Below are 23,067 nucleotides of genomic sequence, written 5' to 3'. Positions count from 1 at the left end.
AAAACAACATGAGTGATACCACATTTGGCAAACAACAGTAAATATGGATCAGAGAGAAAAGACCCAAGCAATAAACAAATCAATGTAATTAAGGAAAATAAAAAAGAGCCAAATAAACATGAAATAATGAAAAAAGCCTGGCTCAAATCTGATCTCTACATTGTGCTACTTGGATAGCCTAAGGGAAATTAAACTCAGCTGAGCTCTTTCCAATAGAAAGCTCTTTCCAAGTAGCTTCTATTTACAGTCCTGATCCTTATGCAAGAGTGCTTTAGGTTGTACCAGAATTTCCCTGAATTACCTTCTATGTGAGCTAGAACTCACAAATATTATAGAATACAGAAATTCCCATTTTGATATAATTAAAATTAACCTGTGACAGATGCTTGCTTTTTACAATATTTTCATAATGCCTTCCTAGCAAAAATTCAAAGAATGTTATAATTATTTAATCCATTCACAATGTACACTAAATGTGAAATGGGCAAATTGAAGAAAGGAGTCCTTCATGTATAAGATCTGAAATAAATCTGAAGTTATTATGTAAGAACTTACACATACAAAGAGAGAAATCACTATACAGAAATGATTTCTAGAACCTGAGAGCCAGAGCTCAAGGCCAATATGGTCTGTCTAGGATGTTATTATTGCCATCTTAAGTCCAAAAGAATCCTCAAAACTTAAAACTTACTTAGGATTTAAAAACATAATCTGGGGGTGCCTAGGTGGCTCAATCGTTAAGCCTCTGTCTTCGGCTCAGGTCACGATCCGATCCGGGGATGGAGCCCCACGTTGGGCTTCCTGCTCTGTGGGAAGCCTGCTTCTCCCTCTCCCACTCCCCCCGCCTGTGTTCCCTCTCTGGCTGTCTCTCTCTGCCAAATAAATAAAAATCTTTAAAAATAAATAATTACATACATACACACACAATCTGGATGTTATTTTTCACTGTTTCTTTGAAAAAAGGCACAAAAATTGTTCTGTTTTCTAAAGATCTCATAAAAACATATGCACATATTAAATTCTTAACAAGAATTTTAACCACAGTCTGTTAATGATAAAGTTAACCTAGTCTTAAATTCTGCCTTTACGGGGCATCTGGGTGGCTCAGTGTTAAGGTTAAAGTCTCTGCCTTGGGCTCGAGTCATGATCCCAGGGTCCTGGGATGGAGCCCCACATTGGGCTCTCTGCTCAGCAGGGAACCTGCTTCCCCTCTCTCTCTGCCTGCCTCTCTGCCTACTTGTGATCTCTGTCTGTCAAATAAATAAATAAAATCTTAAAGCTCTGCTGGCACCATTTAGAAAAAAAAATTCTGCCTTTATTAGTGACCCACACATTTCACTACCTCCCTTAAATTTCATTGTCAAGGAATATATTTCTGTCTTATTCACTGGGAGCACTGTGTTCCTAACTAAGGAACAATGTACCCACCCACAAAATTTCAGGGAAGAGAGACAAGTCATCTTAGCTCCTAAAATAAGAATCCCTGCTCTTAAAGAAAGGGAGAAACCGATCACTCTTAGCTTCCACTGCTGTAAACAATAGTAAATGAAGCATCCCTGACCCCTATTGACAGGGAAACCTACCTGCCTTAAGCCAAAAGAAAACTCCAAGAAAAATGAAAGTAGTCTAAACAAAAACAAGTGGGAAGAGGTGGTGGTTGCACAACACTAAGAATGTACTAAATGTCACTCAACTGTTCACTTTAAAATGATTAATTTTATGTTACGTGAATTACACTTCAAAAAACTATATATGGGGCATATGGGGCTCAGTGGGTTAAGCATCTGCCTTCCGCTCAGGTCATGATTCCAGGGCCCTGCATCAGGCAGGAGCCTGCTTCTCCCTCTCCATGCTCCCTCACTCTCTATCCTTCTTTCTCAAATAATAAATCTTTTATAAAAATTACATACTTTTTAAATGAGATAATCACATGCCAAAGATGAACATAACCAGGTTCTCAAAAATACAGGATGGTGAAAACTGCAGCCTGCTAGAAACCAAAGGAAAAGCAGCTAAGATAGAGCTGAAAAAAAAAAAAAAAAGTAAAATATTTGCTGAAGAGCCTCAAAAATCAAGCTCTTCCTGGAAAAAAAAAATGTTTCTTTTTTTTCCTAGAGGAAACCCCAGGAAAAAGTAAAGCCATCATGGAGTCTGAATTCACACCACCTTCCCACCAGATAAACTAGACAAGTCACTGACTGTTCTAGGACCTGCGGTATGGCCTTGGGATACTGCTAAACAATGGCGACCACAGGGAAAGCACACACTCACTCTTGTCCTAGCCCAGCTAGCCCAGTGTGTGATGCCTGCATTTGAGAGAAAGCCTCCCTCCCTACACGGGATGATATATCTGGATTTAACATAACCTAGTTTCTACCAAATACAGGTTGTGAAAGACCCTTCTCTTCTATTCCCCCTCCTTACAGTGCCCCTAAAGAAAATAAGGCCAGAAAAAAATAGGGTCTCAGCATCAAATGGCTCTCTGGGAAATGGCAGCTAAATTAGACTTGGTGAGGCCACTAAATCCCTTCTTCTCACACATAGTTGGCTTTACACAGTCTGGAGCCTGTAGCAAAAAAACTGGCTGGAGCTAACCCAATTATAGGGCAGAAAGGCCATTTAAGACATCTTTCGTTACAGGGGTGAGAAGAACTGAGATTTCAAACATTTTTTTTCAAGATTTTATTTATTTGACACAGTGAGCACACAGGCTCTTGGCTGAGGAGAGAGCCCCACGTGAGGCTCAATTCCAGGACCCTAACATGATGACCTGAGCCAAAGGCAGACGCTAAACCAACTGAACCATCTAGGTGCCCCTCAAATATTTCAATAATTAGATATTTCAATGCAAAGATAATAGTGTCTTCCATTATCATTTAGCTCATAAGAAATCACAAGGCTCCTAATTAAAACAAACATGCCTGCGATTTTTTTTTTTTTAAGATTTTATTTATGTATTTTAGAGGGAGTTTGTGGCGGGGAGGAGCAAAGGGAGAGGGACAAGCAGACACTGCGCTGAGCTCAGAGCCTGACATGAGGGCTCAATCCCATGACCCTGAGATCATGATCCGGGCACAAATTAAGAGCTGGAGGCTCAAATAATTGAGCCACCCAGGCACCTCCACACCCGTGATTTCTATTTCACTATGTCAGACTAAAAAGTAATTTAATATTATACAGTAAGAAAGAACTTCAAAAATTTTACATCCAATTTTTAAAAATTTTATTAAAAAGAGAGAGAATGAGCAGGGAAAGGGGTAGAAGGACAAACAAGCTCCTCACTGAGCATGGAGCCAGACACGAATCCCAGGACCCTGAGACCATGACCTGAGCCAAAGTCAGATACTCAACACACTGAGCCACCTAGGTGCCTCAAGTTTTACACCCAATTTCTTTTTTTTAAGTTTTATGTATTCATTTGAGAGATAAAGCACAAGCAAGGGGAGAGGCATGGGGAGAAACAGACTCCTCTCTGAGCAGGGAGCCCAATGAAGGGCTCCATTCCAGGACCCTGGGATTATGACCTGAGCTAAAGGCAGTGCTTAACGGACTGAGCCACCCAGGTGCCCCTTAGATCCAAATTTTTTTCTTTTTAAGATTATATTTATCTATTTGACACAGAGAGAGACAGCAAGAGAGGGAACACAAGTACAGGGAGTGGGAGAGGGAGAAGCAGGCTTCCTGCTGAGCAGAGAACCCAATGCAGGCTCAACTCCAGGACGCTGGGATGATGACCTAAGACAAAAGCAGAGGCTTAACGACAGAGCCACCCAGACACCCTCTTCCATCCAATTATTAACTGAAACAGCAAAACTCTGGAAAACTGAAGCCTAGAAGTAAAGAAGGAAGAAAGAAGAAGGTATCGTATCTAATTCACTGCTTGCTCAGCTTGGGTCAAACCCGTACATAAAATGTAATATTTTTAAATATGGACGTTTAAGGCGGGGGAAGATGAACTGAACTCTCTTGAGTCTCAACTCACAAAATGTTAACTCTGCGTTAATTTTACCACTCAACTTTCATTGAGGCTGTTTGCAGAACACACTATCCTTTCTGCTTCCTCGGGAGTTTAAACTGTTAAGGTACCTGCAAACAGTTCTCACCTTACCACGACGCTTAGTCATCACTGGAATGTGTTACACGCTTTCTTGTACAGTTGCATCTCCTCCATCTGCTTTCCATTATTACTTTGTAAGTGTACCCTGAGGCTAAGCAATACAGGCATACCAGAAACTTAATTAATCATTTAAATTGTCCCTCATTCAGACCACTTTCTGGGTCATTCCGCCTTTTCGAAACTTACTGTGCTTTCTTTACTTTTTCTTTTTAACCTCAATGATTATCGTAACAGCATCTGGCATTTAAAACACCTATTTTTTTTTTAAATCAAAGTTTAATGAAGTATCCACACTTTATGCACACTGCTTCATAATGAAATAGCCAGGTAAGTTCAATAAAAGCCTCCCCCCAGGTAGAAGACTGCTCTGAAAAGAAACAGCTTAAATTAATCCTTTGGATGCATAGAATATGGAAATAACAACACATTCCAGTTTCTTTGCCTCTGGCTTAGTCTACAGCCTTTCCCAAACCAGATCATTCCTGCTAAACCCAAGAAGGAAAAATTCGGGGCTGATTTACCCCTATTTGCTTCCCCCTCTCTCACATCAGGTCTGAAGGTTTCTCTTCCCTTCCACCAAGTGTCAGGAATTCCTCTTCAGGCCCAGGTGGTCAAGATTCTTGGGATATATTCCTCCATTACGAGATGGGAGAGAGGAGTCGTTTAACCTCCAATTACGGGAGACAGGAAAGTGCTGCCCGCCAATGGACAAACCTGTGGGGGAATCCCTTTCGCCCTCTACTTAGCTGGTCAAGTCCCAGCCTCTGAATGAACGACGCCAACCGGGGCAGAAGGAAGGTTCTCCCGTTTGGCCTCCAGCCTGTACCGGCCACACCCCTGGCCTCTGGCCCCTACCCCCGACCTCGAACATATCCCCCCTCCCGTGCCCTCCGCCCCACCAATTCCTAGCTGCCACACCCGAGAATTCCCTCGTCAGGCCGGAGTCGTGGAGTTCCTCTCTCCAACCCTTTTCCTCACAACGGTCACACCCGACGGCTCACTTCATCCTCAACGGTCACGCTCCTAGGATTTCTTCTCCCTCCCACCCCACCAGCCTCCAACTCAACCTGGGGTCCCCCTGCCATCAATGAGGGACACACCCCGAAGTTAGCCGCCTTGAACTCACCGGAGGCGAGGGCGGGGGTGGCGGCAGCAGCCAGAGAGCACGGCCCGAGCGGTGTTGTAATGGTTTCCTGCACGTCACGACTCCTCCAGGTCTAAGCCACTGCGCAAAACCCACTTTGCCAGGGACAAAAATGGTGGACAGGAAACCCTGACGTCAGAGAACCTCGACGTTACCGTCATCCCCGCGCGCGGGAGAACCAGAAAGGCGGCGATCTCTGTCCCCTTGGAAACGGACCGGTCTTTTTTGTTTTTTTGTTTTTGAGCGGAAACTGGAGACTCGACCCAAGAGCAAGTTCGGAGGCTATGCAGAGGACTATATTAAACAAACTGACGTTCCCTGGATTTGTTTCCTCGCACAGGAGTTCTCTAAAACCTCTCACATGCAAGGGATTGAAATATCGTTTCTTTTATTAAAAAAAAATTTTTTTTAAGGCTCAGCTGATTTCGCAGGCCAGCTCAGGACTGTGGACAATGGTGAGAATGTGACTGGGAAATCACTTAACATGTCCTTTTTTTTTTTTTTTAAAGATTTTATTTATTTATTTGACAGACAGAGATCACAAGTAGGCAGAGAAGCAGGCAGAGGGAGAGGAGGAAGCAGGCTCCCTGCTGAGCAGAGAGCCGGATGCGGAGCTCGATCCTAGGACCTTGGGCTCGTGACCCAAGCCGAAGGCAGAAGCTTTAACCCACTGAGCCACCCAGGCGCTCTCTTTAATCTTAGTCTTAACTGTGAAATGAATCCAATCATCTCTCTCTGGTTTGTGAAGTTTAAATGGGATAATGTAGGTAAAGCATCTGGCTTATAGGAGTGCTTACACAAAAATAAGTTACATTTGGAAACCAAGACCTAGAAATCTCTGTACCTTTCCCTCACTTGTGCTGTGAACCTAGAACTGCTCTAAAAAGAGTAAGATTTTAATTTAAAAAAAAAATGTGGAGAGCAAGAGAGCCTGGGGCAGAAGTTGAGGAAACCAAAATGCAAAACGACTGCAAAGTAGAAAGAATTAAGGAAAAGCAGATGGTTATGTTTCAGCATGTTTTTAGAGTTAAATGAAAGTAGGAACTATACCAGTCTGTTCACTCCTCTATCTGAGACCTAGCCCCCCTCCCCAAAATTTGTTGAATGCATAAATGTATTGAGTGGTCAACAATATCAGTTGCTATAGAGAAGAGGAGGAAGGGCTCAAGTGTCCAAGGATTTAGCAACATAAAGGTGTTTGATATCATGGTGCCTGGGTGGCTCAGACAGTTAAGCAACCAACTCTTGATTGCAGCCCTGGTCATGATAGGGAAGTTGAGATTGAGCCCCACATGGCTCTGCATGAGGCATGGAGTCTGCCTAATATTCTCTTTGCCCTCCCCCCTGCCTCGGCCCCCATCCCTCTGAATAAATAAGTACATAAATAAATAGTCTTTAATGTCATTGCTGTGACCATTGGTAAAGATATGAAGGCAAAAGCCATGCTGCAGAAGTGTGAGGATGAATGGGAGGTGAGGACATGAAAACAGGAGTTGTAACTTCTAGCTGTAGGACACCTGGGTGGCTCAGTCAGTTAAGCTTCTGCCTTTGGCTCAGGTCATGGCCCAGAGTCTTGGGATCAAGTCCCACTTCCAGTTCTCTGCTCAACTGGAAACCTGCTTCTCCCTGCTTTGCCCTCTGCCTGCCACTCCCTGTGCTTGTGCTTGCTCTCTGTCAAACAAATAAATAAAAAAATCTTTTAAAAATATGGCTGAAAAGAGTATATAGGATATTTAAGAGAGAATATAGCAAAGATTTTTTTAAAGTTTTTTTAAGTTTTTAAAGTCATACATTTTCTTTATCCTATACTTTCTTTACACTATACTACTTTTCTTTATACTATACTATCATGAACCATGAGTTCAATGATTGTTTCTACCCATAAAAAGCTCTATTTCTAACCTTGACTTATTCCCAACTTCACCACCAAATGCTAACCACACTGATGAAAAATTCTGTATTTATTATGGCCCACCCAAATTAAATAAATCATGAGATGAGGGAGGAGGGGTGTTGAAAAACCTGGTTCCAGTTAAAACTCCCAGAAATCACAGGAGGATTTTGTAAAGAAGATCCCAGAAAATATTTATTTATTTTTTTTTTTTAAGATTTTATTTATTTATTTGAGAGAGAGAGACAGTGAGAGAGAGCATGAGCGAGGAGAAGGTCAGAGAGCGAAGCAGACTCCCCATGGAGCTGGGAGCCCGATGTGGGACTCGATCCCGGGACTCCAGGCTCACGCCCTGAGCCGAAGGCAGTCGTCCAACCAACTGCGCCACCCAGGCGTCCCCCAGAAAATATTTATTAAAGGACTTTGATTCATGTCCTTCTCCTATTCAAAAACTTTTAGCAGATCCTCAATGCCTAGTAAGTCCAAACCTATCCTTCCCTCAGTTTCCCCCATCTCTATGCTCTTTAGTTTTCTCATCTGTAAAATAGGGGAAATAGTAATATTCTATCATAATATTATTATAAGGACCAAGGGAATTGATATAGGTATGCACACAGTATGACTATGCAGCATTTGCTACAGTTGTGATTATCTCAATAAATTACACTAAATTGATCAAGCCAGAAACCTGGAGAGTCATTCTTGATTTCTCTCTCCCTTAATGGTCACATCCAAACCATCTCCGAGTTGTCAATCCACCTTCAAAATAAACCTTTTCTTTTTTTAAAAGATTTTATTTATTTATTTGCCAGAGAGAGAGAGAGAGAACACAAGCAGGCAGAGCGGCAGGCAGAGGCAGAGAGAGAAGCAGGCTCCCCACTGAGCAAGGAGCCTGATGCGGGACTCGATTCCAGGACCCCAGGAACATGACCCAAGCCGAAGGCAGTGGCTTAACCAACTGAGCCACCCAGGCACCCCTCAAAATAAACCTTTAATTCATCCAACCCCCTCTATTTCACCTCATTAATCTAAACTACCACCTAGTGCCTGGGCTACCAGAAACCTCAACTTTCCTCCCAACCATTATCCATACAGCAGCCAAGTTATTTAACTTATTCTCAAGTGTGTAACAAACATTTTTAAGAAGTGCACACATAATAAATGTAAACATTGGAAGAATTTTCACAAAGTAAACATAACCACATAAACATTACAGAATCATCTTAAAAATACAAACCTCATCATGATTCTGGTGTATAAATCCTTCAAGGAATTCCCATTGCACTTGAATTAAAATCTAGTCTCCTTCCCATGGCCAGAGTCCTTGCACGGTTTGACCCCTACCTCTAATATTTTATGCCTTTCAGTTACTCTGCATTTCCTCTTTTGCTATCGCAGCCCTCACATATGCCACACTCTTTCCCATCCTAGGGTCTTAACAAATACCGCCCCTCCTGACTCATAATCAACAACCCATCCCCATAGTTGGCTCATAATTTGGTCTAATTGTAATCTCCCCAAAGCACTCTGTTTCCCCAATCTAAAAGGTTCTGCCCTCCTAGCCCACACTGCCACACCATTCCAGCACTTATTCCATTTATAAATTATGTGTGTTTATTTACTTATCTTCCTTTTCAACTAGAGTATAAATTCCATATCTGTTTTTACTATTTCATACCCAGCACCTAGCGTAATGCCTGACACATTACTCAGTATTTATTAAACAAATGAATATTCACAGGCAAAGAATATTCACATTTAAGATCTTCCATAACCCACCTAAGTGTATGCTCAACATACTCTGTTATTCCCTTCTGTAGCTCTATAGTTAAACTAAACAATTTGTTCCACCTACATACTCCCTACTGCTCCCTCAGCCTGGAAAGCCCTACCACTACCGTGACTTGCCCCAAATGTACTCATTTTTTGAGATCCACCTAATTCATAGAATTTTCTGTGGTATCTGTTCTGTCTTCTGTACCTGTCTTACAAGGTACAGAAGGTACCAGGTTACATCACTATATTAGAAAGCAACTGGCAAAGAGAAGCTGAAATAAAATATAAGGATAGAAACATCTTTCGCTTTGGTTACATAGGCCAACATAGGGCTTCTATTTAAGCTAGTTTGTAGTGCCTTATTTCTCCCAGCTGATAGTTATCTCTTCTTCTAATCTCACATCAGACTAACCTATCTGATAGCTCTTAATACTGCTTAATATATATAATACCTCTTAATATATGTATAAATATATAATCAAATGTTATTTTATTATATAATAAAAATCTATATATAAAATCTATATAATACCTCTTAATACTTAAGTATACTTTTTATGTCTTACCTATTAAAACATAAACCTGAGAGTGTGATCTATGCTGAGGTGGTTATTATTTGTTGGCTGTAATACTTGGCATTAATTGGGGGCACCTGGGTGGCTGTCAGTTAAGTATTCAACTCTTGATTTTAGCTCAGGTCACGATCTCGGGGTGGTAAAATGCAGCCCCGCATGGGGCTCTGTGCTCAGTGAGAAGTCGGCTTGAGATTCTCTTTCCCTCCCCTGCCCCCAGCTCGCACACTCTCCAAAATAAATGAAATATTTTTTAAAAAATTGGCATTTTTTTACTGCTTCTCTTTTTTTTCTTGCAATAATTTCAATTTACTTTTGGGTCATCCTCAAAAGACTATTAATCAAGATGTCTTGCCTTTCCCCCCCCCCCTAAGATTTGTTTACTTTATAGAGAGTGAGCAGGTGTGCGGGGCAAGGGTGGGGAGGCAGAGAATCTTAAGCAGACTCTACAATGAGCACGGAACTGGGTACCAACCGATCTTACAACCCTGAGATCATGACCTGAGCTGAAACCAAGAGTCAGACACCTAACTGGCTAAGCCAGCAGGAACTCCAGTCTTGCCCTCTTCCAAGAGTCAAACAGAGTGGAGAGGAAATCTGAACCAAGGTAGGGCAATAGCCATTTGAATCATAAGTACAGTGACAGAAAGTTGTTGAAGCTTTTTCATGCAACAGCACTGCTTGGGTGAGACTACTAATTCTTGCTGGAGACATCCAATACAACTGTAGTTCCTGTCCTTTTTAGAGATGGCTTTCCTCATTTTGTTAACTACGCCATACATTCCCAAACATTTAAAAAATATTAGCTTGCTTCTTCTGCTTGTAAACAAAGAACCCTAATTGATAATAAACGTTTAATTTCCCACCTGTAGTTGATGCTAAGTCTCAACTTCGTTCTTTTGTAGTAGCTACTATTTGTAACCCTGAAACTAATAATACATTATATGTTAATTTAAAAAATCCTCACAACCCTATGATACATTATGGGTACATTATGATTTCCACTTTATAGATGAGATTGAGACCCAGAGAGGTTATGTCAGTGCCTGAGGTATCAGCCACAGTATGTGGGGGCTGAACCAGAATCGAACTTACGTAGTTAAAACTGAAGTCTGGCCTCATATTGTATGACTCTGCTTTGCCTGAATCTTCCTCTTCATCCTCAGCAGGGTCAGTCTGCCAATGCTTGAGGTCTCCAGTGATGGGGGAACTTAGTCTGGTGTCAGCCCCACCTCTCCTTTCCTACCTTGGTTGTGCCACTCCCAGCCCCTCTGCCACACTGACCTGTGTGAATTTCTTTGAAGTAGAACTTCACTGTGTCCTTTCCCTATCTGACCCTCCTTATGGTGCTGCTTTCTCTGTCTGAAATGTCCAGCCACATTGTCTGGCTGGAAAATGCACTTCAAAATCTGGTGTATTCCATGGACTCTAAAACATCACTGATTTTCAAGATGCACCTTTATTTTATGTTCACTTGAGAAAGAAAAATTCTGCCAGCTAAACTTTGACATAATGCCTTCTTATCACTTGGAATTTTTACTGTTAATGAAAGCAGCTCATTAGACGACGTTTAACGTTTACTACTCGCGCCCCTAGAAAAACATAACAGAAATAAATTGGGTAAGTTGGTCCTTTAAAAAAAAGGCTATTGTTAGAACACCTAATACTTGTCAGGTGCTTTATACAGATACAGTATCTCTAGTCGTTGAATTTCCGTAAGGTAAAAGTCTTCCATCAACGTGATTGTCGCTGGCAGGTTATTGGTAGAGTAAAAAACACGTTTAGAACTGTAAGATTAACTCGCAAGACTTTATTGAAACAATTAAGCCCAAACCTTCTTTTTGAGGGTTCTCATTATGCAAACCAATGGTCTTTACGCCATAAGTTCCTGTTAGGCCGTGAATACCTTCTATTCCTAACCACTTAGCATAGAAGTGGGGAGGGGCTGGAGAGAAAGAGGAATGGTTGAACTTTAACTCACTGAAAGTCAATAAACCCGTATACGCAACTCAAACGAGGCAAAGTTGCACACGATGTAAAAGCATTTTGCAAACCCTAAGGTAAATTACGTTAACTCTGCAATACAAACAGTGAAAAGTACCATCTGCCAAGCGTCCCCAGTTCATTCTAGCTAGAACACACCAGGATCCCTCCGTCTTAACACGTATTCATCCCCCTGTGACACATCCAAACGTGTACGGCAGCAGGAACCATTTTCATCGAGAGTGCAAGTGCCTAGTTATGCTTGAACACAACTACACCTAGGAGACTGTTAATCTACCAGCTGGAATGGAAAGTAATAGTTCCAACGGACTGCAGGAACCTTATTCATTCTATCATCTTTTTCATAACTGGCAACAAAGCTAAAGCCTTCTATCGCCAGCTGCGTCGCTCCAAATCCTTCCCGGAAGGGAGCAGAATATAAATTACCTACCGCCCCCGCCGCGCGCACAGAGACTTCCGTACGTCCATATTCCCTTTTGTTCCCACCCCTAACTAAATCGCCCAAGGGAACAGAGTCCTCAGCAGCAGGCCCGAACTCTTGGCTCCCGGCGCCAGGTGTCCCCGCAGCGCCCCGAACATCTTGCGGAAAAGACCTCTGCAGAGGGAGATTCAGAGCTGTGGTTTCCCACCGAGAATGCGAAACAAAATCAGCTTTAAATAAATAAGTAACACAAACGGACAGAGAATTCCCCTCTAACCCCCAAGTAAATTCTTTAATTTCAGCGCGAGCGGAAGCGGAAGTCCTGGAGGGATCATAGAGCTTGCTGCTTCCGGTTCCCGGGCCACGTTCCGAGCTAGAGCGCCTCTCTACCGTCGGCCGTCCCAATCGCCGGCCACTTCTATTTCCGGGTGCGGCTTCTGTCAGAGCGGAGGCCTGTCTTCAAACGTGGCGTCTTGGGTCCCTAGGGCCTCGCCGGGGGTCCGCGCACAAGGACCGGCGCGGGCACTTTGCGGCCAACAACTGGAGCCAGCCCTCGCGTACCGGGTCCGCACTGGCACCTCTAACCCTTCAGAGCTGGCTGGCTTTTAAGCCCTCGCGATTGAGGGCCCTTGATTCGCAGCCTCCAGGACTGCAGCTCTAGAAGAGAGCACCCCTTCGGCTATACCTGTATCCCATAGGCATGCTTTGCCCTGTGAGGTGCAGCATTTGACAAGTCACCCCTACCCCCACGTTACCACTTCCACCTCAATTTCTGCCACGTCTGCCTTAATTTCGTTCTTAACCTCCTTGATTTGAGACCCCTCCCCCTCTCTGCCTCCAGAAGAGGTCTCTCCCCACCCCCCGGTTCTGTAAAAGAGGAGTTTTGGGTCTCTTGCAGAAAGATTGCCTTTAAGACTGAGCACCCGTTTGATAACTAAAACAAGTTCATGCTTGCTAAAGAGTTTGTGGGCAAAGCGAAACCCAGTGCACATAAGAAACTATGGCTGAGCACGGGGCTCACATCACAACTGCTTCTGTGGTGGATGACCAGCCATCCATCTTTGAGGTGGTAGCACAGGACAGTTTAATGACAGCAGTGAGACCTGCTCTTCAGCATGTGGTCAAGGTAAGATATTGATTCTCTGAAAGGTTTTAGGGACGACTGGGTGAAAACCAAACAGTTTACTTGGTTGTCTAGGTTTTGAAATTGCCAATTAGCATGTAATTCATATCCTGTGGTTTAATGGTTCTTGAGTCCCTATTATGTGTAGAGCTCTGTACTGAACACCTAGCACTTCAGAAAGGATAGGGAAGATCCCCAAAAGAAGTAACTTGTTTAAGCCCAAAGTATCAGAATTTAGAGGAAAAAAAGGAAATGTGAATACAACACATAGTAATTGTGAAATGGAATGAAATTCATTTATTAATTTACTTTTAGGTTCTCGCAGAATCAAATCCTGCCCACTATGGCTTCTTTTGGAGGTGGTTTGATGAAATCTTCGCCCTGCTAGATCTTCTGCTCCAGCAGCATTATCTGTCTAAAACCAGTGCCTCATTTTCTGAAAATTTTTATGGCTTAAAGCGCATTGTAATGGGGGACACATACAAGCCTGAGAGACTGGCCAGTGCTGGTCTCCCAAAGCGGCAGCTGTGGAAGTCAATTATGTTCCTGGTTCTTCTTCCCTACCTGAAAGTGAAGCTGGAGAAGCTTGTTTCTAGCCTGAGGGAAGAGGATGAATATTCTATCCACCCCCCTTCTTCCCGCTGGAAACAGTTTTATAGAGCCTTCCTGGCAGCCTACCCATTTGTTAACATGGCATGGGAAGGCTGGTTTTTTGTACAGCAACTTCGATACATCCTGGGAAAGGCTCAGCATCACTCCCCGTTGCTGAGGCTGGCTGGAGTTCGGCTAGGTCGCCTTACAGTTCAAGATCTACAAGCTCTGGAGCATAAAGCAGCTGAAGCCAGCATAATGCAGCAACCAGCCAGGAGGTAAGGCTTTAAAATTTCCCCAAACCTTTCACTAAGAAATTCTAAAATCTTAACCTAATTTTATGAAACTCACCTTCCTCAGTCCACTTTGAGGTATTTCATAAATCAGAGAAAAATTCTTGTGTCCATACAACAAGAGTTGCCCTCCCGGTAACCTTCCTTATCACACTAGCTACATTTTTATGAATGCTTGCTGTGTGCCAGGCCCTGTGCAAGCTGTTCGCTTCACGTACATTATCTCAATCCTCCTGACAACTTAATGAAATAAATTCATTACCTCGTTTAAGACCTAAGGAAACTAAGACCTAATAGCCAACTACCTTGCCAAGGCCACATAGCTAGAAGGTGGCAGAACTGAGATTCAAGCCAGATCAACAGTTCTCAAGACTGTGCTCTTAACCACAATGCCACTGTTTCTAGTTAGTATTTATGTTCTCCTACAACTTCAAATATACAGTCCTCGATATTGCTAAGTTATTTTTGTTAAGTGAGTTGTTTCTTTTTCTTGATATACTATCTTATACACACACACACATCTATATAACCAATGTCTTACCAATTTCTTTCTAAAAACAAAAAAAACAAAACCCTAGTCATTAAATACAAAGTTTAGTTCCTATACTCCCCAAACACTGGAGGTCAGAAAAAGGAAATAATTCCGAATGGATACTAGAGGAGATGGTGCCAATCTAGCAACTACTCAAAATCCAAACTGAATCAGTGATTCTGATGGAAAGTACAAGAGGTATATTTATATTAGTCATTCTGTGATCAAACCTAAGTAAATAGTTTCTCCTTTTGCCTCTTTGTTCTATTCTTCTACCAGTGTTGGTGAGAAGATAAAGTCAGCTCTGAAGAAAGCCTTGGGAGGTGCGGCCTTATCCCTCTCTACTGGCCTTTCTGTGGGAGTATTCTTTCTGCAGTTCCTTGAGTGGTGGTACTCCTCTGAAAATCAAGAAACTATCAAGTCACTGACTGCTCTGCCTACTCCACCACCTCCTGTACACCTAGACTACAATTCTGATTCTCCTCTGTTACCTAAAATGAAGACTGTGTGCCCCCTGTGTCGCAAAACCCGGGTAAATGATACTGTTCTTGCCACCTCTGGCTATGTGTTTTGTTATCGCTGTGTATTTAATTATGTGAGGAGTCACCAAGCTTGTCCCATAACAGGTTATCCAACAGAAGTACAACATCTAATTAAACTGTATTCCCCTGAAAACTGAAAGGGATTAGCATTTTATTTCATAACAAAATTATTGCACCATAAGGCAATGATTTTCAGTTTCAGTACATAGCATTGTTTGAATTGTATGAAAACTGAATTGTATGAAAACTGATTTTCAGTTCAGTACACAGTATTGTTTGATTCTTCTCATCTTCAATTTATAATTACATGAACTTTACACAACTAGAGAAACTGATTTTCAGTTTCAGTACATAGCATTGTTTGAATTGTATGAAAACTGATTTTCAGTTCAGTACACAGTATTGTTTGATTCTTCTCATCCTCAATTCATAATTACATGAACTTTACACAACTAGAGTTGACCCCTGAATGACAGGTGTGTTAATGGTGCCAACGTGACCCCCCCCAAGTAGAAAGTTAATGTATAACTTTGACTCCCCCAAAATGTAACTACTAATAGGCTACTATTGACCGGAAGCCTTACTGCTAATAGAAACAATTAACACATTCTGTATATTAGAATTGAATAATTGAAATGGAATTAGATGTATTACATATTGTATACTTGCAGTAAAGTGAGATAAATAAAATACTTAAATCATAACATAAATACATTTATACTGTAAAAAATCCACATATAAGTGGACCCACACAATTCAAATCTGTGTTCAAAGGTCAACTTATGGATTTCTTTAAAAGGATATATCCATTGATCTAACCTTTTAACCAGCTCTCTAGACTCCTACTTAGAGTTTAGCAAGCTGGCTAGAATAACAGAATCAGGATTGACAGGGGACATGAAGGTCAGTGTAGAGCAAGTGGATGAAAGAGGATAGTACAGAAGCTTTTCCTTAAAGAACAAGAGGTATAAAATCTCAGGAGAAACCCAAGATAGACCTCATAAAGTGGGTGATAGGGAAGCAGGCCTTTTCTTGAGAAACGAAAGCATTTATCCACCCTGAGAAAAAGATTTTATCAGTTTGCAATGTGAAATGTTTACCTGCTCTTCACAGAAATACTTGAAAACACTTGAGAAAAACAAAGCACCATCCATGTACTGTGACCCACTTTAAGTAGCATATGCTAGAGTGTAATCAAGTAAGATTCCTTTATGAGCCATACATATCTTTTCTTGGGGAACTAGTTAAAGAAAAATAGGGGTTGAGCATATACACAGAGCTGTCTAAAGATTTCAGTGTGATGAAAGCAAAATGAATAAGCAATCAAGAGATGACGTAACATACTGATTTAACTATGATTGTGCAAAAGAACCTTTTAATAAGCTCTTTCTTCTTGCTGTTAAGAGTTTGCTAAATGGGCACGAGTTACTCTGGCTATTACTAAGTTTCTATGAAACGCTTAAGTAAATTTTAAAAATAAATGTTTTTGGCAAAGAGTCGTTCCAAGTAGTCATAATTATTTCGAAACTTAAAGCTTACTTGAGGTGGGGACGCCTGGGTGGCCCAGTCGCATAAGTGGCCTCCAACTCTTGGTTTTGGTTCAGATCATGATCTCAGGATACTGAGATCAAGCCACAGAGTGGGCCCTGCAGCGCAGCATGGAGTCAGTTTGGGATTCTCTCTCCCTCTCCCTTTGGCCCCTCCCCGGCTTACCTTACATGTGTGCCTGCACATGTGTTCTCCCTCTCTCGCTCTCAAATAAATAAATATTAAAATTACTCCAGGTATTTAAAGTACATTTTTCGTTCAGACCACCTGTGACTTTGAAGTATTTTTGTATTGACATTTTGCTTTTTTTTGCTAATCCAATACTTGGGAGAAAAAACCTCTACTTCAACAGCAAGAATTCAGCTTGTGTGAAATACCCTGTATGAGATACCATAGAAACACTTGAGTTATGTAGTAAAATTCATGCCACTGGATTTTTGGGTTGGTGAAAATATACGGGTAGAGGAAGGATGAAAATAATTTAAGCATCTCTGCTGAGGTAAGTGTTTTCTAATATTTTGATTCATTTAGCAATTCAAAGCACATTTTCTGATAGCATGAAGTTGATCAAATTAAATTTTGAAATGGAATAACCTATGAATTTGAAAATATTAACATTTTTCTGTATCATAAGAAGAATGTAATGGATATTTGTTAAAGTTCTTGTTAAATTGCAAGGTTTTCCCAAAACAAACACCATAGCTAATTAAACAAACATTTTTAATACAGTAATAAATCAGTAAGAAAACCGAACCAGATTCAGGACTGAAAATAATGTAGTCCTCCACGAAGATATCAAAGCCAGATTCTCAACCTAAGAAGGAAAAGATGAAAGTATCAGCAATCCAAGAGTATCCAAGAAACACTCTTATACATAATAAAATCAGTATCCAAATAGAAAAGAACATTCCAGTGTGGAAAAACCACAACCAGAATCAGCTCAGAGAGAAGATTAAAGAATCATACCCTGGTCAGAGCCAACACTGAGGCAATGGCAATACCAGGTCAGACTATACTTCACTCATCATCGCATCATTGAATTTCACATCCTTATATACCTAAGAGCAGCCCATTCTTTTTTTCGATTCCAAGAAGACTTAGGTTAACCTATGAAAAAATAAAGACTTCTATATAGTTAAGTTTCAATCAACCATGGGCTTTTAATAAATATTTTCCACTATGCTTGCTTTACAGACTCTGCTGTACAAAAAAATGCAAACTTGAGGAAGTTTTTGTTTTGAGGAGCTTTTTTGTTTTTGAAATATAGGCATGGAGAAGCATTTTTGGTTCAAAAACTTTTTTTTTTTTTTAATGAGTCCAAATACCATGCATGATAAAATTCCAGGGACATCTGTGAAGGGATTTACAGTCTAATTCTAAAGCAAAAGCTTTAGGAAAGATCTTCGACTAAATTCCATTATAAAGTAGGCTTCTTTTCATTTAATGTAAAAATATGATTTACAATTCTGCTGCCAACAAAAATAAAAAGTATAGTCAAAGTTTTTATATCTTCTATCTTAAGAATGCTAAACCCCGAGAGACTATGTTTTGCCAAAGGTCCGCAAATTAACTAACAGAGCTGAAAGAGAACAAAGGTCTGATTATCAGATTTATATTTTTTCACTACCAACTAATCTGAGGTTTAATGTCAATTTTCTTCAGGCCACGGGCAAGATAAAAGAAGCAATGCAGGGGCTCCTTGGTGGCTAAGTCAGTGGATCGTGGGGCTCTTGATCTTAGGATTGGGAGTTTGAGTCCCACATTGGGTGTGGCGATTACTTAAAATCTTTTTTTTTTTTTAAAGAGTTTATTTATTTGTCAGAGAGTGGGAGAGAGAGCAAGCACAGGCAGAAGAATGGTAGGCAGAGGGGAGGGAGAAGCAGGCTCCCTGCCGAGCAAGGAGCCCGATGTGGGACTCGATCCCAGGACACTGGGATCATACCTGAGCCGAAGGCAGCTGCTTAACCAACTGAGCCACCCAGGCGTCCCCGATTACTTAAAATCTTAAAAAAAAAAAAAAAAAAGCAATGCAAAGTCTAGGTAATTCACGACCTGAATAATCAATTTCTGAATAAGAAGGCTGACTGCATTTCATTTATTCCAAATGACACTTACTGGTGGTACGCTATCACCAACATGGTAAAGTACTCGGATCACCATGTCACCCTCCCCATCCTACAGTATCGAAGTTACCATTCCGGAGCCAGCGCATGCTTCCTTCAGCCATCTATAAATGTCAATAGATTGAGGGGCGCCTGGGTGGCCCAGTGGGTTAAAGCCTCTACCTTCGGCTCTGGTTCTGATCCCAGGATACTGGGATGGAGCCCAGCATCGGGGCTCTCTGCTCAGCAGGGAGCCTGCTTCCCTTCCTCTCTCTCTGCCTACTTGTGACCTCTGTCTGTCAAATAAATAAAAAAAAATTTTTTTAATGTCAATAGATTGATACTCCTTAGTTTAAAACTGGCAGCTGTTGGTCTGTGTTGGCCATTCAGCAACTAAACTCCATTAAAATAAATTAACAAAGCGCCTGTTTTACAGGGGTTATGCTTGAGCCTTTAGCTCATCAGCCTCTACAGGTGAAGTACATGTTAAAAATGAGGAAAGCAGAGGCTGAGAGAACTTTGTCTACAAGCATGCAACTGGGGAGCAGAGCTCCAAGTGAGCTCCCACCATACCCAGCCAGCACACGTCCCTAATTCTCTTCCTCAGCCCACTTTGCTCCATCTGGAGTGCCTCCCTCAGCCCCTGCAATCTGGAGAACGCCTAATTACAATTTTAAAACCTTACTCAAACGTCACCTTCTCAGTAAAGTGGTCTCCAACCCTCAGTCATCCTCTCTTCTGCCTCCACAGCCCTTCTCCCACCACAGCACGCATCACATCACTTACTCACCCAGGCACATCCCCACCATCCCGTCTGTCCCACCAGCCCCGTGACAGAGTTCCCAAAGAACCAGGGCAGCGTCTTAACGGTCTTTGCATCCATTACACTCAGAACGGTGTCTGGTACACAGGACGAGGGTCAATAAATGAACGTTTAATTCAGTCACTTGGCAACCCCCACCAAAACCTTAAGCTCCTCGATTATAAAAGCATCAGCCCAATATATAAAACCAACTTACCTCCAACATTGCAGGTGGGTAAGGAACATACCTCAAGCATCCCTAAGCCCTCCCTCCCCTAGCTTCTACCTCAAGCCTGTCTCCACGATGCCTGGCGCAGAACAACGAGTGCTTACATACAGTGGACCCTCGACCAAACAATGAAAATAAAGTCCAACGTTCCCAACTTCTGCAAAGACTGAGAGGAACCGTCCTTGCGGGGAAATGCGAGAAAGGCCGAAGCCAGGGCTCAAACCAAAGTCCCAGACAGGAGTCCGCAACCCGCTTTCAAGCTCCTACGCCCTATCTCGGGAGGCCTAGCAGAGACTAAGAGCAGCCGACCCTCGCTCGGCCTTTCGGTGGCCGGCTAAACCCAGTCCCGGCCCCGCTTCCCGCTTCTCGCCGGCCTCAGCCTCGCGGCCCCGCCGGCGTCCCCTAGCCCAGTAAAGCCCTCGCGGAGCAACCAATCCTACGGCCGCCAGTGGGTCACGTGGGGCAGCCAATCGGAAGGCGAGGTGACCACCTGGGGGGGCGGAGCGGGCCGAAAGGCGGAAGCGCCTTGGGCAGGCTCTTCCTTGTGGATTGTTCGAGTGCAAGCTAACGCGTTTCTACGGTCTGAGTGGTTCCTACCTTCCTCCCAACTCCCTCCTTTGGACTTTGGGACGTGCCTTGCTTCACACCTGCAAAGGGCATCTGAGAGAATTGTGCCTTGGATTTCCGGGAAAAATGACCGATTCGGATAGTGCTCAGCAGGAATTACTGCGCATGTCCGATTCCCGCGGGACGGCTCGGGTTTGGGGTGGGCAGTGGAGGGACATGTGCCTTTCGGTTGCGGAACACGGTCTGGCGGAGCGCGGGGACGCTTCCTTAATAAGTTGGAGGTGCCCAAATAAAAGTGCAGCCAAATATCAAAGAAATGCGCAGGGAAGACTTCCTGGGAGAGGTGATATTTGATCTGAGTCTTGAAAGATGGATAGATTTTTAAAAATCAGGAGATTCTGGGAGAAGGAATAATTTAACCCCTGAATTAAGTGAGAAAGCTTGGGGAACTTAAATTTAGGTAAAGTCGAAAAAGTATAGTGTTTCAAAAAATTCTGTGAGTTAGAAACAGCAGGAAGAAACTTGACAATGTATATGTCCTCTAGCATCAAAGACAACAAAAACCCAAAAATGCCTGGGGCACAACCCAGATATTTTGGGATTGGAGCCCAGGGAATTGTATTTTTAAGAGGTGCCCCATGGAGGATTCTCATTCACACCGAAGTTTGAGGACCACTATTAGTGCTAAAGAAAAGGGGCGGTAGGAGATTGAGCAGACAAATCAAGACTTTGTCAAGGATGGTGGCTTGCTGGCTGCAGATTACTCGGGGGGTAGTGGGAGGTTTGAAGATTTCAAAGTCAGAAGAGATGGGTGATCAGAACTTACTTAAGAAAATTATATGCACCTGTATTTTTGAATCCATGAAAGGAAGGGGCACCTGGGTGGCTCAGTCCTTAAGGATCTGCCTTCAGCTCAGGTCATGATCCCAGGATTCTGGAATCAAGGCCCGCATCCCATCTGTCTCCCCGCTCAGCGGGAAGCCTTCTTCTCCCTCTCCCACTCCCCTTGCTTGTGTTCCCTCTTCTCGCTGTGTCTCTCTCTGTCAGATAAATAAATAGAATCTTTTTTTTTTTTTTTTGACAGAGAGAGATCACAGTAGACCGAGAGGCAGGCAGAGAGAGAGAGCGAGGGAAACATGCTCTCCGCTGGAGAGCCCGATGCGGGACTCGATCCCAGGACCCTGAGATCATGACCTGAGCCGAAGGCAGCAGCTTAACCCACTGAGCCACCCAGGCGCCCAAATAAATAGAATCTTATTATCGCTTCTTGGCCTTTTGGCTAAGATCAAGTGTAAAATCTTAAAAAAAAAAAAAAAAAATCAAAGGAAGGCAAAGTGAAAGAAGGGGAGCTATTGCAAGTCATTGCAATGGTCTAAGTGAGAGCTAACAGCCTAAATTAGGATTATGGCAGTAGGAATGGAGAGGTGGCCTATGAAAGGCAGGTGAGGAATGTGATGGGTGTCAGGGATGGGTAGAAGGTGTCAACATAAATAAAGAGGAAAACTGAGGCAAACTTAAAATTGTCAAAAAGATGAGTTTATTCAGCAATAGCAAAGGAGTTGTCATTCAAGACATGCAAACTGCAGGAAACAACAGTGAGTTTCTTGAGGGTTTGGGGTTGACTATATATATGGGCAGGGAATGTAAGGAGAGCTCAGAGACTGTTAAAATAAAAAACAAAGGGAGACCGGCTTTGAAAATTCACCAAGCAGACAAAACCAGTCCAGTCATACAAACAAAATGCAATCCAGCTTCTTTTGCAAGACCATTCCCACCTGGGTCATTTTTTTGTTCAGACCTCTGGAAACCATGAGCAGAACTTCCTAAGGCTGATATGAGACAACCCCTGACCAACTCCCTATCATTGAAGAAAATTCCAATGTCAGCTTTCCATAAGCCACAAATCAATGGGAAATGATTCTCTCAGTCCTTAAGTTTTATTTTCCTACAGGCACATGTGTGAGATTCTTCATTTTATATCCTCCAGTTCCATTTTATATGACAATTCCTTCATAAAGAACATGAAGAAATAAAAGGGAAGAATGAAGAAAAATGGAGTGTCTTCTGTACCAGACCTATTGAGGATTTCCATTGTACTTTAGGGACATGGGAGGTTAGACAATGAAGATAATGGGTCTTTCTTTGCATGTGCTATTTTTCTCCCTTGTTTCCTCTTCCTTCCCCATTTCTCCCTCTCAACCTGGTACATTCTTACTTGCAGGTTCCAGCCCACATGCCACCTCATTTATGAAATCTTATTCTCAAGAGCATAGTTATTGTCACTCCTCAGAACACCCAGAGCACACTGTTCATCCGTTGTAGGGTATAGTGGCCATACATTTGCAGCTGTTCAAAGAGTTGAATGAGCACATAGAGAACACATACCAGAGTGCTCACCTGATGTTATTATATATGTCATATTGCAATGAATTCATACATGTTTTCCTGGTCTAGACTGAGCAGGACATGTGTCTCATTCTGGCCAAGAGTAATGCTGCATGTCAGTGCTGGTTTGAGATTTGGAATTAGATCGACAGGGTTTCAAATCCCAGCTCTGTTACTTACTCGATGTGTAGCCTTGAGCTTTAGTTCCCGGAATTCAGTTTCTTCATTTTTAAGATGGTGAAAAGAATGCATGTCTTACAAGTTGCTATGAGGACAATTTGAGACAATCAAAATTGCATAGCTGGCCCCAAAGAAGGCAGTCACTAGATGCCAGTTTTTATTGTGACGTGTAGCATAGCACCACATACAGAACACGGTAAATGCTTCATAATTGCTTATCAAATGAAAATGGACATGGTACTGCAGGC

The 23,067-nt window shown here is 42.4% G+C and overlaps 2 protein-coding genes, 1 long non-coding RNA gene and 1 other non-coding gene across 5 annotated transcripts in view; 1 reads left to right on the top strand and 3 right to left on the bottom strand.

Annotated features, from left to right (window-relative positions):
* AP2B1 (adaptor related protein complex 2 subunit beta 1) overlaps positions 1 to 5,373 on the bottom strand; it is a 126,579-nt gene extending 121,206 nt beyond the window's left edge. Inside the window, exon 1 of one of the 2 annotated variants that reach the window (XM_044248420.1) lies at positions 5,244 to 5,373. The gene's annotated coding sequence lies outside the window, so the exon portion shown is untranslated. The remainder of the gene's footprint in view (positions 1 to 5,243) is intronic. The other variant, XM_044248421.1, reaches the window with a different exon arrangement.
* A 6,937-nt stretch (positions 5,374 to 12,310) lies between these two features.
* Positions 12,311 to 16,502, top strand: PEX12 (peroxisomal biogenesis factor 12). The gene is made up of 3 exons (XM_044248419.1): positions 12,311 to 13,051; positions 13,364 to 13,917; positions 14,744 to 16,502. The coding sequence occupies exons 1-3, from the start codon at positions 12,926 to 12,928 to the stop codon at positions 15,141 to 15,143; spliced, it is 1,080 nt and encodes a 359-aa protein (XP_044104354.1). The 5' UTR covers positions 12,311 to 12,925; the 3' UTR covers positions 15,144 to 16,502.
* A 755-nt stretch (positions 16,503 to 17,257) lies between these two features.
* LOC122906464 lies at positions 17,258 to 20,092 on the bottom strand. Its single transcript, XR_006384539.1, has 2 exons — positions 19,676 to 20,092; positions 17,258 to 17,368 (listed from the first exon to the last, which is right to left on the bottom strand). It is a non-coding gene; the product is annotated as an uncharacterized LOC122906464 (long non-coding RNA).
* On the bottom strand, positions 17,491 to 17,587 carry LOC122908122. The gene has a single exon (XR_006384901.1). It is a non-coding gene; the product is annotated as a Z30 small nucleolar RNA (small nucleolar RNA).
* Positions 20,093 to 23,067: the final 2,975 nt, after the last annotated feature.

This window comes from Neovison vison, chromosome 5, assembly GCF_020171115.1.
Source record: "Neovison vison isolate M4711 chromosome 5, ASM_NN_V1, whole genome shotgun sequence".
Classification (NCBI taxonomy): domain Eukaryota; kingdom Metazoa; phylum Chordata; class Mammalia; order Carnivora; family Mustelidae; genus Neogale; species Neogale vison.
Note: the sequence above shows the minus strand (reverse complement) of the source record. Positions and strands in the feature narration are given on the sequence as shown.

Excerpts from the sequence above, each read along its gene's own strand:
- PEX12 (XM_044248419.1), top strand. The coding sequence starts at position 12,926 with ATGGCTGAGCACGGGGCTCACATCACAACTGCTTCTGTGGTGGATGAC. Across the intron at positions 13,052-13,363 it reads CTCTTCAGCATGTGGTCAAG|GTTCTCGCAGAATCAAATCC; the intron begins GTAAGATATTGA and ends ATTTACTTTTAG. Across the intron at positions 13,918-14,743 it reads ATGCAGCAACCAGCCAGGAG|TGTTGGTGAGAAGATAAAGT; the intron begins GTAAGGCTTTAA and ends TTCTTCTACCAG.